We start from the raw sequence: 17,522 nt of genomic DNA on the forward strand, positions 1-17,522 counted from the left end.
GAGCCTCTCCTCCTTTTACCCTTTATCAATTGCACAGAACCCAAGGAAACTAGGCTCAAGTTAAGTCTTTGAATTCCCTTCTCAGACTCCTCAATTTTTCATCCACTCCAGTACAGTTTCCTTTACTCCTCCAGTAACTCTTTCTACTGCATGCTCTCAGGTTCCCCTAGCAAAGTTCCTCAGCCCAGAAAAAAGCTGATGCAAAAACTTCCAAACACATGTCAGTTTATCTGGAAATGTCAGCTTGCCCTTCAGAAGCACTGGGAGAGTCACTTCTATGCTCAGGACACAGTAATTTTTAGCACAACCACACAAATCTTCCCAAAATAGTCAGAGCACAGTAATCTCCACATGAGCTTCCACAAAGGATGCACACATAACACCACAAGGAGTTATTTTCCAAAAGGAGACATTTTCTAGAAGTACTGCTAATTTTACCACACACAAGTGACTGGTTGCATGGTTAAGGTGCACTCCTACTGTACCCTGGCACTTTATTCTGCTAACCAGGATAAAGATCAGCTTTTTGCTTAGCAATAATGACAAACCACCAGATTTTTTCCCTTCTCAGGACTTGACTAAGTAAGTTTATGATTTTGACTTGTACTGTCAAACAAGTATAATTACATAAAGAGTAAAGTACAACTTTTCAAAGGCAAGCAACTGCAAGTAGCAAGCTGTATAGAAATCCTATTAACATTTCTGCTCTTGGCTTATCTGAGAGCATAGTATGAAATACCTGCAAAACTCTGCCTAGTCAGCAGCAAAGTGTACTAGTACTATAAATTCACAGACATATATGCCTCAGAAATGTTTCAGGCCATAGGAACTTGTTCCTGATCCCCCTTCTTCAACCAGTCAATTCACATCTTTAGACCAGTAATGGGTTTTGCTGCAAACCCTTCAGAGAACCAGCCTGTTCATGAGGTACCTAAAAGCTGACAATAGACACTGAGCCACTTACAGCTTTTCCAAGCAGATAAGCCCATAATGAAGACAAGCCCTTATTATTCATCTACATTTCTCACACTGCAGCATTTCAGTGCACCTTCCTAAACTTAAGAAAGTAAGACCTAACAAAACAGTGCTAATGGCACACCACCAGATTGCTGGTATAAAGTACTTGTGCAGCAGCTCACTATTACTTGGAATCTGTCACTTAAAAACCCAGAATAAGTTGTGTTGTTTTCCCTGCAGCATCAAACAAGACACATTAGCTATTCCTTTATAGTCCAGGACTTTACCAGTCACCCATTCAACTGTGCAGTACCTGAAATGTCCTGTTCCAGATGGAGTGTGGCTGCTGCTTGCCCATACTGCTAAATTCCACATCTAGCTGGGAGGCACCAATTCCTACAGTGCTTCCTAACAGATTTGGATCAATAGCTATCACTACTTAAAGGACCTTGGACACATCCTGCCAAGCCTGCAAATTGGACAAATTCAGGATGTGAGCTTCTGCACTGCTCTTAATCTCATTTAACAGATAAGAAGGAGAATCCTGCAACTGTGCATGCAGCAACAGCAATTCATTAACAAACCAACTGCACTGACCAGATTTTTTTTTTCCTAATATAATGCAGATAATGCATCTACCTTTAGATTATTATGACCACTGAAGCTGCCATTATATTAATAAGTACTCTGAGATTTTATCCAATTGGTATGTCCTTGACTGACTTTTAATGCTGCTTGAGCTGACTAAATCCTGTTAGGAGACATTTGCCCCTACTCCAAGTCATATTAGGACAGTAAATTAAATGAAACCGTTAGCCTAGAGACATACTGCTGTCACACAAATCAACAGACAGTCATAAAACACTAATCACTCCAAAAGCTGAAGGTGGCAAAGATAAGGGTCAAACAAGTTTGTTCAGTGATGATTCCACAAAAAGATATAAGGCTTTAAAGGACATACAGGTCCTAGAAGACTTGAGCATACCTGCTTCCATCAGATCAGACTTTGGACATGAAATGCTACTTTTTGCTGCTGGGTGATATTACAGGCAACCTGTATTTCCTTTTTAACAACCTAGGCAGGTTCAGATCATGAAAGTACTAATCTCTCAAAATCTCCAAGCAATATTAATGTATTTATGCACCATCTAGTTGTGTTCTAGTCTATTCCATACAAAGAGAACTTTTTCTAAATATCAGCATGCTTACATAAGCATCCAGGCTTCTCATTTATATTTCACAGCAAAGTAAGTAGAATGAGTTTAACCATTCATTTTACTGAAAGATATTATACTGGACAAAACTGTGTGCATTAGATAGGTCTTTTCAAAGTCAGGCAGGCATTTTTCCTAATTTTGGTGCAGTTGATGTGATGAAAACTACAGGGGCAGGTGCAGGTTTAAAGAACCAAAGTTTGAAGGTTATTGAGCTTCATCTCTAAAAGCAGACAGGAAATGAAAAAAAGGAAGGGGAGGGGATGACTGGGTTTTGGTTTCTTTTTTAGTTTTATGTGGGTTTGGTTGGTTGTGGGTTTTTTATGTTGGGATTTGTGGTTGGGGTTTTTTTCAGTAAAGAAAGCATGCCTCCACTGTTTTCAGTGACCAGCTGCTCCAGAATGGCACTGTTCCACAAGCTGCCTCTTCCCAATATTTGACCTGAAACAAAACATCAGCGCAAACTCCAAGAATAAAGCTTTACACTACAATGTGAAATCTAAGTTTAGCATCACTCCTTATTGCACAAGCTAATCTACCACACAGCTCATTTCACAACTGTAAATGTCAAGCAAAAAAATACATGTATTCATAGCCATTCTGAGTGCTGGTCATGCCCTAGTTTAATGGCTCCATTGTGTTTAACAGATTAGTCTGGTAAACTTTTCAAACTTTATGGTTAAGAACTGCTCTAGCTGGAACCCAGGTTATTGTTACATCAGATTTGGCACATCACAGCTCGGTCATCAGCACAAAAAAACATTCAGAATAACTCAGAGCTTAAACAGCTATGAATAATGCAATCCACAATTTTTCATTCTGGTAAAAACTTGACCAGGATATTGAAGAGGTGGGAGTCAAAACACTGCCTTGCATACTGCTAGTCCTCAGCTGCCAATCAACATGTGTTTGTCATTATTGCCCCATAGCAGGGAGCTGTGATACAGCATTATTACTGAGAAGCCATCACATCCCTCAGAAATGCTGCTGGCACCACCTTGCATGAAGGGGAAACAAGGCCTCTACAGTAATATTACCTTGGAACAGGAAGACTGGAGAAGTTATTTTACTTGCCCTATCCTTAATTCATCCGTTTTCCCTTCTAAAAATATTAAAAAGTCTTCTCAGCTCCTCTTGACAAAACACAAATTTGCTTTGAGTTTTTGTCCCTCTTCTCATATTTTCACTTTCTCAAAAGCTGCTTTTGAATAGGAAAATACTCTCCATTGGGGATGGGAGGAAAGTATAATTCTGGGATTCACCAAGGTGGATGGTCTTGAATTGTAAATAAGAAACAAAAGCATACCAAATAAAGACTTCATGTATCAGTGTGCTAACACAGAATGAAAGTGTGTACATTCACTCCAGTAAAGCTCTCCCTTTTTTATTTATCCCAAAAACATTTCCCCACCACAGAGGAAGTACTCAGCACATCACTCTGCTGATTCCATTGACACTCAAGTTGTTTTCCTTCTTCTACAATCTCCAAAAATCTGTCATGCCAAAAAACCTGTGACAGGCACAGAAGCCAGTCGAAAACAGCTTCAAAGCAGTGACTCCAACAGGTTTCACTTGCTACTGTTCAGAAATGTGCAGAAACTAATTAGCCCTGCTCACTGCTGCTCATGAACCATAGTACTCACAATTCACACACAAAGGCAGCAAAGCAGGATGCCCCAAATACCCTTTAAGGGTGGTCTACATTTCCCAACTAAAGATTTGGTCAGTATCTCTGTTTTACCACAGAATGGTTTGGGTTAGAAGGGAGCTCCAGTTCCCCTGCTAGGGACACCTTAAACTAGATCAGGTTGCTCAGAGCCCCATCCAGTGTTTCCAAATGTCCAGTGGACCACTAAAAACCTCCAATGTTTTGAGGAATCGTGCATCCACCACCTCTCTGGGCAACCTATTCCAGTGTTTCACCACCCTCATCATAAAAAAATTCTCTATATCTAGTCTGAAGCTACTGTCCTTCAGTTTAAAACCACAATCCCTTGTCCCATCACAACAGGTGCTGCTAAAAATTCTGTGACTATTCCCTGGAACCTTATTTTCTCCACACTGAACAAGCTCATTTCTCTCAGCCTTTCCTCATATAATAGGTGTTCCATCCTTCCCATGATTTTTATGGCCCTCCTTTGAACCTGCCTCAATAGGTCCAACAGGTCCTGTTCTAGAGGCTACAGAACTGGGCACAATACTCCAGGTGGGTTCCCATGGGATCCAAGAAGAGGGGCAGAATCATCTCCCTTGACTATCTGGCCACTGTTGCTTCTGATGAGGCCCAGGATGTGTAATGGCATTCTGGGCTGCAAGTGCACACCGCTGACTAATGTCCAGCTTTTCATACACCAGCACCAGCCTAAGTCACCCTCTGCAGGGCTGCTCTCAACCCCTTCAATCCCCAGCCTGTACTGATATACTGCAGGTTGCCTTAATCCAGAATAATTTACAGGAACAAATTACACACTTAAGAGTGTGAACAACTTGCAGCTCAGAAGTTGGTGTTTGAAGCAATGCATCCAGAGGGTTGCATTAGGCAGAAGGCTCACCTACAACTGCAGCTGTGCTATGAGAGCAACAACCACCTTCCCTGCAGGATTGCTGGACTGTTAAAACCAAGTCCTCAAAACCACATTTGAACCTGAAGGATCCCCACACATACACCAGCAAATCCATGAAACTTCTGCTTCTTTACAGAAGTGCTCTGTATTGTCCAACCAACCCAATCAGTGGGCAGCTAGTGCAGCCCAGCACACAGAGGCCATGTCCTGCAATACATGAAGCACCTCTCTGGCCCTTGTTACGTGCCTGGTGAGTTGCTGGATTTTTCCTCCTTTGATATTAAACAGAATTCAACAAGTTTATATTGAATGTCAGCACTGCTGGAAATGAATAATCAAGAATGTATTTGCAGTAGACTTATTTACTGATTTCTTTGGAAAAAGTCAAATGTTGAAGACACCACAGTCCAAAACCAAATTCTTCCCTCTATACCAATAAGAGATTCCTCCAGAAAAAACAAAAACAAGTTAACTGAGTATTTAAAGATTAAACTGAAGGGCAGGAAAGCAAAATTTCTTTGAATCTAAAAATCAAGACTATATTCAAAAAGAGATATTCAGTCACTTCATTTCACTTTTCCCAAGAAGCATAGTACTACCTGCTTAGTGTCCACACTAGTTCTGCTACATCAAGTGTTAACAAGATCAATACACAAAGCTCAAGTAGCAGTTCACAAAGTACAGACAGGTGTCTCTGTTGTACCCCATCATTTACTGGAAGTGCACTAAGAAATTCAAATGTATTTTAGGAAGGCTAGTGTTTAAGACTGATTGCTATAAACAGTTTTTTAAATGGTAGCAGCAACTGTTTATTCCTTCATCAGAGTTTTCAGGCAAGGAGGTTTAGAGTGGGTATTTAAAACACATCTTTACTGCAGTTAACAACTGCTTTATTGGAGAAAATAACAGTAATGTTTCAGAGTCTTCCCCTCCTTCCAAATTACTGCACTTAAATCATATGACAGTAGCAGCCAGCTAGGAAGGGCAGTAGAGTTTTTAAACTACATAAACAACAACTTCCATGACTCATACAATTCCCCCAATAAGCTTGAGGCTGAGGTCCTGTCATGGTTTGACACAGGAAAAGAATTTTCTTGGAAGGAAGAGGTCAATCCAGTCAGGGGTCAGGTTTGGATACTGACACTTGGGGTGACCAACTGAAGGTGGACACGCCTCTGAGAACACAGAGGGGTTAAAAGCAGAATTCCCAGGAGAACTCTCTCTCTGGTTCCAGTCATCGGAGGGTGCAGACCTCCCCAGCCTGGGTTGGGATGGGTGGGGGAGGGAAGCCATGTGGCCTGGGGAGGCAGGACGGGGGGTGAAGGATCGGGAACCGAGCTGGGCCAGCTCCTGCGGATGGAAGGGTGGAGAACGTCTGAGATGTCTTTGTCCCCCCTCAACCTAGAGGAAAGAGATAGAGAGCCTGCAGACACCTGGAAGTTTGCCAGCAGAGGAGAAGGAGGAGGGGGTGGGGAAGATGCCCAGCATGGGAGATGGAGTCCTGGGCCAAGAGATTTCAGCCGTCTGGGGAGTCTGGGACTTTTACCCTTTCCTGGGAAATGAAGGCTTTGTGAAATATTACTCCTCCTCAATCTGAAGGAAAGAGAGACAGCTGGGGACCTCAGATGTTAGGGAAAGAAGGTTGGGGGGAGATAATGGAGTGGCTTTTGGCTAGACCCTTCTTGTTAGCCATAGACTGAACCAATCCTTCCTCCAAGAGAGACTGCATTTTAGGGGGATGCAATGGTGAGCCAAGAAACTCCTCCAGCAACTACCAGTTCAGGAATGAACAGAGAAAAGCTGAGGAGGGTGTGAGGATGCCCTCCATCTTCAGAGAAGAAGACGATCTCTGTTCTTGGACCCCCGGCCCCAGAGGAAAATGGGGGGGACTGTAGTCCCAAAATGAGACACTGGACTGTTGTTCCTGTTGGTCCTTGGCAAAGCATCCTTAAAGGAGCCCTATAAGCAGTCTCTGTCCATGCATGGTGGTGAGAGCACTGTGACATGGAGAGGAGAGTGTCACACTGGCCGGTGTGTCTGGGCGGTGCCATGTGTGACATGGAAACACAAGAGGTGGCAGCTGTGTTTCCTGGGGTCTATGGTGCAAGGGGGACTCCTCTCTCCTCTGATGGACCCAGTATTGATTATGTGGACGGGTGAAGACTGGATTAAGGGTCCAAATATGTCTCACTGTGTTTCGTTGGAGTTGGGTGGTGGGAGGAGGAATGTTTTGAAAGGTTTTCATTTCTAATTTTGTGTGTGGTTTTTTCCCTTTCTTATTTCTTTTATAGTAGTAGTGGTAGCTTAATAAAGCTGTCTTTTTTTTTCCTTTGTTATTAAGCTTGGGCCTGCTTTGCTCTGTTCTCGATCACATTTCACAGCATTCAATTGATAGGTTGCATTTTCATGGGGGCGCTGGCATTGTGCCAGTGTCAAACCATGACAGGTCCCCAGACACCCTGAAACAGGAGCTGGTGGAAAAAGATACTGTGCAAGGATCCAACCATGGCCTGAGCCCTGGAAGAAGTAGGAAGCCAGACCCACAATGTGCTCAGTCTTGCTCAACAAGATGATCAGGGATGAACACCTGCTTGGCAAACAGCAGCACAGCACCAGTTTGCCATTTCAGACAACAGCAAGTTGGGGTTGTGACCTTCTTCAGATGTCCAGACAATTCTCTTTGGGGTCCTCTGCAGGAACTTCTCTTCCCTGTTCCTTCAAGTGTCTCCAGAGATGGTGACAGATCATATGGCAATGCTCTGAACACAGCAGGTGGACCCATCCATGATATTCTTGGGATACCAGAGCTGCACAGCACCTATAGAGTCTGCCCAGGCAACAGACAAAAAGGCTTGTCACAACTCAGAGCACAAGAAGGTAAAACATACCTGCTATGCAGGCACCAGAGCAGTCTTAAGAGAAAGACAAGAAGTCATTTCAGGTCTTTCCTTTTACTCAAGAATAAACTACTTGTAGAAAAAAAAAAAAACTGTTTTGGAACACATTTGCAAGTAGCAGCTTGCTGAGGAGACGAAACAGAGCATGAATGGTGCTTTTAAGAGCTCATAGCTCAAAGCAAAGCACATTGCAGTAAAACAGCCTGTTTTCCTAATGCCAAGACAGTGACATCTGGCAAGAGGAAAGTCAATATTTAAATCAGGCTCCATTCCCACCCCATGCCTAGGCTGGTACTACTTCTGATGCTCCTCATCCCTGAATGCACATCAGCTGCTCAGCAAAGCCTCTTCAGGGACTGCCTGGCGCAGATTTTTTTGGTGCTATGGAAACAGCCTGCACAGCAGCGTGTGATCTGCTCATGCACACCAAGGCCTGTGTGTGTGCAGGCACAGAACTAACCTCTGCCAGCAATAATCAAAGCAACTCTGAGCAGTCAGCAGGTTAAAAACAGTGACTGATCTGGGGCCTTTCTGCTCTGCCTTCACTCTGCATTTCAAGACTCCTCAGATGCAGGCAAAACACTTTTAAGATGCGCTGAAGGGATTTGTCTTCTGCATAACAGTAGAAATCAGACACTAGAGAGACAGGTGCACTCTGGCCAGTGGGAGCTGTGTCCATTTCATAACCCCGACCCTTCTTTTCAGTAGGAAGTACTGGTTCCTACTTAAAGGACAGCTTCTTTAAAGGTGCTTATAGGCAAGTCCTTGTACAGCCCCACTCCTGGGAACCTGTGTGAGGAAAAGCAAAGGACGCATCAGGAGTCTGATGTACTCCTGCAGGGACTACAGGGTATCAGAAGATCTGAGTTCACGGCCTTCTTCAAAGGCAGCCTGTCCTGGCAGCAGCTGCAAATGTCCACTACAATATGTTACTCCCAGGGACTGGATTGCTGTAGAACACTGCAATGAACATCAGACAGAGATGACTACAGTAGAAGCATAGGAGGAGTTTCTATCAAATTCTGCTATCCTGATCAAATTAATCAAGACTTTCTAATGTCATGATGTGATACACATTTAGGCAGAGCACAGACAAAGACACATGAGTAAGATCACTTCTTCCTCATCTTGGAATCCCTGATAGTAGTTTAATTAAAATATTTTAGGCAAAAATTAAACAATGTAAAACAGACACAAGCAACATCCCCAAGGCTCATAACTGAAATACACAGTTTTGCCATGCTAAGGAGTAGTTAAAAACATTACTTAGCTTTGTTTTCAACCTTTTTGAATTTTTTCTCATGACCAAACATCACTGCCATACATGGAGTCTAATCCTAGCAAAGCACAAGAGCAGCACCTGTCTGAAAACACCAACTCCAGCCCAGGTGCCTCCCTTGGCACATCTTTTCATCCTGGGGGTAAGGGGGTTCTGATGAAGCACCACTTCCCTCTAGCTGCTAGAAAAGGGAAAGCTAAACAGGAAAAATACCTGTTCTTCTGCCTCTGGTTGCCTAACCCACCACCCCCAGCAAGCTGCAGGTGCTCTCCAGCCTCTTTGTTACTCCACAGTACAACACAGGCATTGCTAGTGACAGGACATAAGCTTTGAGCCAAGCTTGCAAGGCCCCAGGACTAGAGACTTGTCAGGCTTGCTCTGTCTCTACCCTTCTTAATCTGCCTGAGGGTTTGTATTACTTGGTGTGTCTCAGAGTAGAGATGAGACTATAGGCATGCTACAAGTAAGGGAGCACAGGGTTGACAATGGAGATCCCATGGCTGTAAGAAAGCCATCGGTCACCAGTGGAGATGTGCAGTTGGACAAAACTATTCTAGAGATAACAGAGAACAAAGGAATAATATCTAGCATATATTAAAGGCACTTTATGTAATAGATTTGATGAAACAGAGCTTGCAAAACCATGAAACAAACAGCACATGTGTAAAAAGCAAACATAACAGAAGGATTCCAGTGGATCCTACCATGAGGAAGAAACCACCACCATTCTAGTCCTCCCAGAAAAGGAGTCACAATTTGACAATTTGCTCTAATACACTTGCCACCACCAAAATGATACTACCACCCTCAGAAGCCAGAGGAAGGATGAGTAAACCACCAAGAAAAAGGTGTAGAAGCTAAATTTGTACATTAGCTTTATTATTACTAAGAATTCATGTGCATAATAGCCTTTTTCTAAACTAATTATTGAATTAGATTGCTAAAATTTCAATCACATTAGCAATAAACAGATTTTCTTTCCATGTACACACACAAAGCGTGCTTTTTCTTTATCTATGAAGTTTTTAGGCACAGTACACATTTGTTGCTCTGCTGGGAGGCTACAAGCAGGAGAGGGGTGATTCAGAACCTGTCACTCCAAACCACGTGTCACAGCATGTTCCTACAGACCTCAGTTCTGCAGAAAAGGAGCATTCCAGGCTTGCCCAAGGCAGCATTTGCTGGGACGCTCCACTGTCAGTCAGCATCCAAGGACACTTATTGCTCTGTTCTCACACTCTGGAATAGAGAAGTCAGCTTGCAAAACAGGAAAGCTGCCTCTTTCAGCGACAGCATTCACACCACAGCAGTAGTGCTGGTTTCTCTCTAGATAGCACCAAACCACCCCTTTCTGCCCACAAGCAACAGCACAATAAGCATTTTTCCACACACCAGCATTTGCTGTGCTGCTCCCCCTACTCCACCCAGGGACAAGTGGTTGCAGACTCCTACAGCTGTACTTGTACTTGCACTAGCAGAAAATCCATACAGCCATCTATAGCTCTGCCAGAAATAAGTGTTTTCATATCAGGATAGCAGGGCAAGGATACTCCAGACCAGTTAGCATGACTCATGGTATAATTCTGCCAAACAGCCAAAGCCAACACACAGCTATATATTCTTTCACTTCTGCTCCCTTAACCAGAGGCAGAGGAAAAGGAGGAAGATAAGTAAGAGGAAATGGCAGGAGTGACACTGAACCTTCAGGAGAGATCCAGATTAGAAAGTTATGGGTATCTGGTCTGTTACTGCAGCCCTTTTCAAAAGGAAAGGCTTCCAATAGAAAGTCTGTCCTCCAATACAAGGCTTTGCAGTGAAGGTTCCAAATCGCTCTGGCTAACACACCCAAACATGAGCAATTCTGAAGACACTCTCCACCTTTAACAGGAAAGAAAGCTGTGCCTCTGGAGACTTAAATTGAAGCTGATACAGAGTGACTGTGTTGGCTGAACGAGAGCATTTCAATTTAGTGTTTAATCTCACTTAATGCTTGCTTTCCCTTTCAGTCACCCTTTGTTTGACATTTTTCTGCTTACTCACTACAGGATATTAAAAGAACAAGGGTAAACACCTCCCTTCCTCCACAGAGGAAATCGCAAATCAGAAATGCCCATATTACAAAGACTCCAGTGGAGGAAACAGTGGGGTCATCATTCTCCTACCTGGAGGACAGCATCTTGTAAAAGCATAAAAACCCCACACCCATCAGGCATCTGCTGCACAGGGCTCAGCAAACGACACTGTTGCTCTCTCCTATTAAATTAAGGAGGAGTTTGGATTATTTTATTTTGAAAATTGGTCAAGAAACATTGGCTTTCAAGAAAACTCCCTGCACTGTATCCTGCTACCATGGAAACATCACTTTTGGAAGAGATACAGCACATATCCTCCCTTACCTGCATCAATGTCCAGCACCCTCAGGAATCAGCAATCCACAAACAGCTCACTGATTTTACATGGTAAATCTAGTCCCTTGTTTTCCTGCAAGACTTTTCTATACTGGCTGAGGGACTTCCTGCCAAAAAAACTGTCAGGACAGTTAAAAAAGCAAACAGTTGTGAAGAAACAGGACCAAGCCTTTGCAGCCTTTACAACACTCAGGTCAGCCAAAGCAGATTTTGGGATGTCCTTACCCAGCAGGGTCAGTGCATGGCAGAAAGCATCAGAAGCCCCAACATCCACTTGCTTTATTACCCAGTTCCTCCTGGGACTATAATGACATCTGGCTCACAAAGCAGAAGTTGTTAGTCAAAGGCTGCTGCATTCAGCAGCTTTAGAAGACAAGGGGAAAAAACGTACATACAAGATAGACAGGAGCATGAATAGAAATATGAATGACATAAAAATGAATAAGATAACATTCCCAAGGCAGAGTAGTGCAGTATGTGGTTACTGAGAGCCCCTGCAGATGGAAGGGGCTGTGCTCTGCAGTCTCCAAGCACAGTTCATAGCAGCTGAAGTGCACTCGTGCCTGGCCAGGAGAGGTGCTAACATATGGCAGCCAACTTTCAGCCACAAAAACCAGCTGTTCCCACTTTACTCACAAAGCATCCAGATCAAGCAGAGCAAGGCACTTCTTCAGCCTGCACCATCACATTCTTAAACCAAAGCCAAGCTGCAGTGCCTTATTATAGGCCAGAAGCGTCAGCCTGAGCCTCCACGGCCTCCCATTATTTTGGTGGGCATTTGCAGTGGGAGAAAGGGGGAACTCATGGGCTACCTCAAAGTGTGGGAAACTGGAATAAAAAGGAATTGCATCATGTTCATGTCAGATTTTAAAAGCCCTGAGCAGTTACAGCTTGGCCTCTTGGAGGATCAAAGGACACAGATCCTTAGCTAAGCTTTCCCTGCACCCAAAGGTCTGACAGTAGACCTTACTCTGCCAGAGTGAAGGACTGTATTGACTGCTTGGGACAGTGTTCCTTGTAGGGAACAGGGAAAAGGATCCATGCACACCACAAGCAGCAGAGTCTTTCCACAGTTGGAGCACTGGGCTGGCCCCCTTCTCCATATCCTACTGAAGTGGGTGTGAGTATGAATGAAGAGTTCAAGTTACCCTCCAATGCTCAAGCAGTGCAGAAGGCAGGAACAGCTGACACGGCTCCAGCCTCCAGCTGCCCACCCAACAGCTGTGCATCACCTGCTCCAGTGTCCCTCCAACACAGCACACTGATCCCCCACGTTTCTGTACCTCAATCATGCACTGGCTGAGAGGGGACACCAGCAATGCCATCAAATAACTATGTAATGCCACCCCACCAAGTCAGGACCCTCCGCCTGAGTCAGAATAAGGCTTTCCTCACCAACACAGTTTTTCTTGCAAAATAAATGAAAGCCTGCTGCTGTTCAAGGGACTTACTCATGTAAGTCTTCTGATATTTCTGTCATATTCAAGTCACTGTTACAGACACTCAGCTCAGTGAAATCATTATTTCTTTGCAGTTCCCACAACAGCTGTCCACTTGTATTTACTTACAAGTGTTTGATTTCACAATTGCACATTAAGTGAAAAAAAAAATCATACAGTACTGCAAGTACCTAGTGATAAGAAACAAATAAAGCAGTAGGAAAAGGTGCAGCTTTGTCCAATGGACAATGGGGGAAACTTGTCCTACTGCCAGAAACAAGTTCTTTCTGCATGAAAAAGAATATTAAAGTCCATTCTGTAAGACCCAAAATTGCAAGTCAACGTTCCAGGAAAAGACAGCCTTACATAGTCTCTCAAGAAATCACATGTAATGTTTTGGGACTCCTTTTAAATACCACAAAAGCCTGAAGATTTTGAAAGGCACCAGATTACATAAGTGAAGTGTTGCTGAAGCACAGGAGGAACCCCTGAACACAACATTGGAGATGGATCATTACCAGGTAACTGTGCTGTGGTGCATGTGTTTGTGAGACTGCTCAGTGGCACAATTTCCTCACTCAGAACACTGCTTCCACTGTAGGGGCAGCTTCAGCTTTATTTTTCCACTGGTAAACTGTATCAGCACCAACAGCAACAAGTCAGAGAGAGACTCTTTTTGCAAGCAAAATCAGGTGTGTTTGTGGTTTGGTTGTTTTGCTTTATTTTGGCAGAGGGAGAGTAGGGAGGAAGAGGGAACAGCAGCATCTTTAACTGCACAACTGCAGTTAATAATTTATTCAGCAACTAAATCCATACAGTGAATCAGATTTTTGTTCATGACAAGTTAAAGCAAAGCAACAGAACAAGGAACTCCTCATCTCAGGATAATATTATATCCACTTGGCTTGAGCTGACACTACTGCTTTGGTGCCTGTAATCACAGAGCAAGAGACTCAGAGTGCTTGGAGACCTATTTCCAGAGCTGTTGGAGAGCACTGAGAATCACATGGAGCCATCTAGCCAGTCCAAATATCCCTTCAATGAAAACATTTCAAGTCAAAAGTTGCCCAGTGATTCTGATGCTGCTGGTGGTAGGCTAGAAACAACATTTTAAGGACTGCTACTAAACCTGACTGCTCAAGAGAGAGGAGAGACTTAAGCACATTCTACACCTGGAGCATTAGCCTTGTCTAGTTTGGCTGCAGTCTTAAAAATAATCTAGATTTTCTTCCTACCTCCTAACTACCACTATCTGAGAAAGCTGTCACCATAACAACAAAGAGTGCAACCTCTGACTCGCAATTTTAAACAAATTAATTTCTGTTTGGATGTGGTAATCCAGAATGTTTATGCTGGCACAGAGACGGGACCTGATGGCCTGGACTTTAATCATATATGTTGGCTTTAGTGAGTAATAATATTGTATCATTAAGCAGTTTCCAATGCAAGAACCCCAGTTCGCCAAGAAAGGTGGTCTTTGAAGTCTAATTGGCAGGGTATTAGAAGCCTTTAATTAACTGGCACAAGTGTGTTGACTAGTCTAGATTTTCCCACTGTATCTGCAGATCTCCACCTCACCATGAAAGTAAGCAGCATAATTACTCCAAAAAGAAGGCAGAGGAAGAAGTTGTTGCACCACATTTGCTCTGTAACAGGCCCTTACATCACACTAGGTACACTATTCTGATAAACATCCTGAGGTGCAACACCCTCTTTATACGAAGCAATTTATAACAGAAATTAGTACAATAGCAAAACAAGCCTCTGGTAAGTGTCAAGACTGTCACTAAAGTTTTCTGAAGATCATGTTATTTTACTCTCCTTTCCCCTCAGAAGTTGTTCAAGACCCTGCAGTTGCAGTAAAGATCTTTACCTTTTTATAGGAGAGCCTCAAGAACTTTGAGACGAATACTGATATCAGTTTTAATGCTCCTGCAGTTGGAATTAAAATTCTGAAGGGACTGACAGTTGTGCTATTTTCTGGCACAATTCTGTTTGTTGGTACCCAAGAATAGGGTTTGGAGGTTGTTTTCTTTCTTTTTTTGGCAGGGGGGATTTGTTGGTTTGTTTTGTTTTTAATTTATACTTATATTGAAGATAGACAAAGGACTTCAAAATGGTTGAAGAAACCTCCCTGAGGTGACTCAGTCCCTCGCCAGATTACCTTCTGGTCAGGCAGAGATAGCCTGACCTTTCCTGTAAGTACAGAGAAACTCAGAGGGAATTGTTAATTGTACAGATGTACTACACATTCCTCAAAACACTTAACTGGGAGCAAATCAAGGCTGGCGCCTGCTCAGCTGGCAGAGCACAGAGCTTGACTGTGGCAGAATAAGGGGTACATTCCCAGCAGCTCCTGCAGCTCCAACATCCCAGCTGCCACAAGTGCAGGCTTCCTGCCATCCCAAGCAGGAAAACCCTGAATGAAATCAGCCCAAGGGCACAGACACCGAGCTGAGCCAAGCACCCCTGCTAGCTTACTGCAGGTAACTTCGTGACCTCAGCCTGCCCTACCTATTCTAGAGAGCAGCTGGCGTGTCGTTCGGTACCACATCATATAAAAGGCTCCAACTAATTCATAAATGGGCTGGATAAATATCCCACACCTCTGCGGGATAAGCTTATACAGCAAGAGAACGTGCTGTGCTTGCATTCACGTTAGTTTTCATCAGTGCACCAACTATTATCTTGGGCAAGCAGATCCAAGGTTTTTGGGTTTCAATAAATCATGAAGTTTTACGAAAAGTGTTGCACCCACAGCAGCCAGGACACCAGTGAAGCACCACAGAGCCACAGCGGCGCCAGCACTGCTGCCGCTCAGGGGCCGAGGGACAGCTGCCCAAATAGAGATGCCAGCTGCGGAGCAACGCCGCGCTGGAGAGAATTAAAAGGCAGCAAACCCTGCGAACAGCGCTGGGCAATCGAAAGTTGCACACTCGTGTAATGGAGGAGGTTTACTTTTACTGCAGGGTGAAAGTAGAAAGTTTATCTGCCGGCGAGGCGCCGCGGGAAGGCCGGGATGCGCTGCCCCTGCATCCGCGGCTCGGCCCGGCAGCCGCCCCGCGCTCCGCCGCCCGCCCGCATCTCCCGAGCCCACGGCCGGCGCAGCCTCGCCCAGGCCGCGGGCAGCTCCTCCCGCACCGCCCCGGCCCCAGGCTGCCCGGCCCGGCAGGGCTGGGCTGGGCAGGTCGGGGCCGAGCGGCGCAGGGCTGCGAGCGCCGCCAGCCCGGGCGCAGCGGCAGCGCCCACGCCGCCCTACCTTGGTCCCTCGGGGGCTCCATGGCGGCCCCGCGCCCGTCCCGCTGCCCGTCGCGGCTGCCCCGGCTCGGCTCGGCTCGGCTCGGCGCCCGCCCCCGCCTGGGTGGCAGCGGAGGCACCGCCCGTGCCCGCGGGGCGGGGCCGCCGCCCGTCACTCAGCGGCGCGGCCCGCCCAGGTGAGCGAGCACCGCCCGCCCCGCCCCGGTGAGCGAGCACCGCCCGCACAGGTGAGTGGGGCACGGCCCGCCCAGGTGAGCGAGCACCGCCCGCCCCGCCCCGCCCCGGTGAGCGAGCACCGACCGCCCCGCCCCGCCCCGGTGAGCGAGCACCGACCGCACAGGTGAGTGGGGCACGGCCCGCCCAGGTGAGCGAGCACCGCCCGCCCCGCCCCGGTGAGCGAGCACCGCCCGCACAGGTGAGTGGGGCACGGCCCGCCCAGGTGAGCGAGCACCGCCCGCCCCGCCCCGCCCCGGTGAGCGAGCACCGACCGCCCCGCCCCGCCCCGGTGAGCGAGCACCGACCGCACAGGTGAGTGGGGCACGGCCCGCCCAGGTGAGCGAGCACCGCCCGCCCCGCCCCGCCCCGGTGAGCGAGCACTGCCCGCCCCGCACAGGTGAGCGAGCACCGCCCGCACAGGTGAGTGGGGCACGGCCCGCACAGGGGAGCGAGCACCGCCCGCCCCGCCCCGGTGAGCGAGCACCGCCCGCCCCGCCCCGCACAGGTGAGCGAGCACCGCCCGCACAGGTGAGTGGGGCACGGCCCGCACAGGTAAGCGAGCACCGCCCGCCCCGCACAGGTGAGTGGGGCACGGCCCGCACAGGTGAGCGAGCACCGCCCGCCCCGCACAGGTGAGTGGGGCACCGCCCGCACAGGTAAGCGAGCACCGCCCGCCCCGCACAGGTGAGTGGGGCACGGCCCGCACAGGGGAGCGAGCACCGCCCGCACAGGTAAGCGAGCACCGCCCGCCCCGCACAGGTGAGCGCGGCCCGGCCCGCCCCGGTGAGCGCAGCCCGCCCCGCCCCGCCCCGCCCAGGGGAGCCGCTCCCGAGCCTGCCCCTCGGCCAGCCCCTCACAGGCTGTGCCCTGGCTCCAGGGCGGCGCCTCGCTCCGCAGTGCTGCTGCACCTCGGCTTGTGCTGGCTGACACCGCGCGGCACCGGCTCGGGGAGGAGAGGCACAACCAACCTGCTGCCCGCAGCTGGTGCGGCGGACAGGAGGGAGCTACCACCGAAGTTCTCAGAATCAGTTCGGTTGGATAAGATCTCTGAGGTCACCGAGTCCAACCTATGAACAAACACCAGCTTGTCAACTCGACCATAGTGCTAAGTGTCAAATCCAATCTTTGCTTAAACACCTCCAGGGATCATGACTCCATCACCTCCCTGCGCAGCCCATTCCCATGTCTAATCCCCCTTTCGGTGAAAAAGTTCTTCCTAATGTCCAACCTAAACCACCCCGAGCATAGCTTAACTGTGTCATCTTGTCCTGTTCCTGATTGCCTGGCACA

General features: G+C 46.9%; 1 protein-coding gene across 7 annotated transcripts in view; it reads right to left on the bottom strand.

The window, feature by feature from the left end:
• Nucleotides 1-16,090, bottom strand: part of TPD52 (tumor protein D52) — a 41,317-nt gene extending 25,227 nt beyond the window's left edge. For all 7 annotated transcript variants that reach the window (XM_085572283.1, XM_085572281.1, XM_085572282.1 and 4 more), the window contains exon 1: nucleotides 16,018-16,090. In XM_085572283.1, coding sequence (XP_085428409.1) covers nucleotides 16,018-16,039 — 22 coding nt within the window. In that variant the 5' untranslated portion in view covers nucleotides 16,040-16,090. The remainder of the gene's footprint in view (nucleotides 1-16,017) is intronic.
• Between the last annotated feature and the right edge of the window lie 1,432 nt (nucleotides 16,091-17,522).

The sequence above is a fragment of the Lonchura striata genome, chromosome 2 (genome assembly GCF_050655825.1).
Source record: "Lonchura striata isolate lonStrDom1 chromosome 2, ASM5065582v1, whole genome shotgun sequence".
In the NCBI taxonomy this organism is placed as follows: Eukaryota; Metazoa; Chordata; class Aves; order Passeriformes; family Estrildidae; genus Lonchura; species Lonchura striata.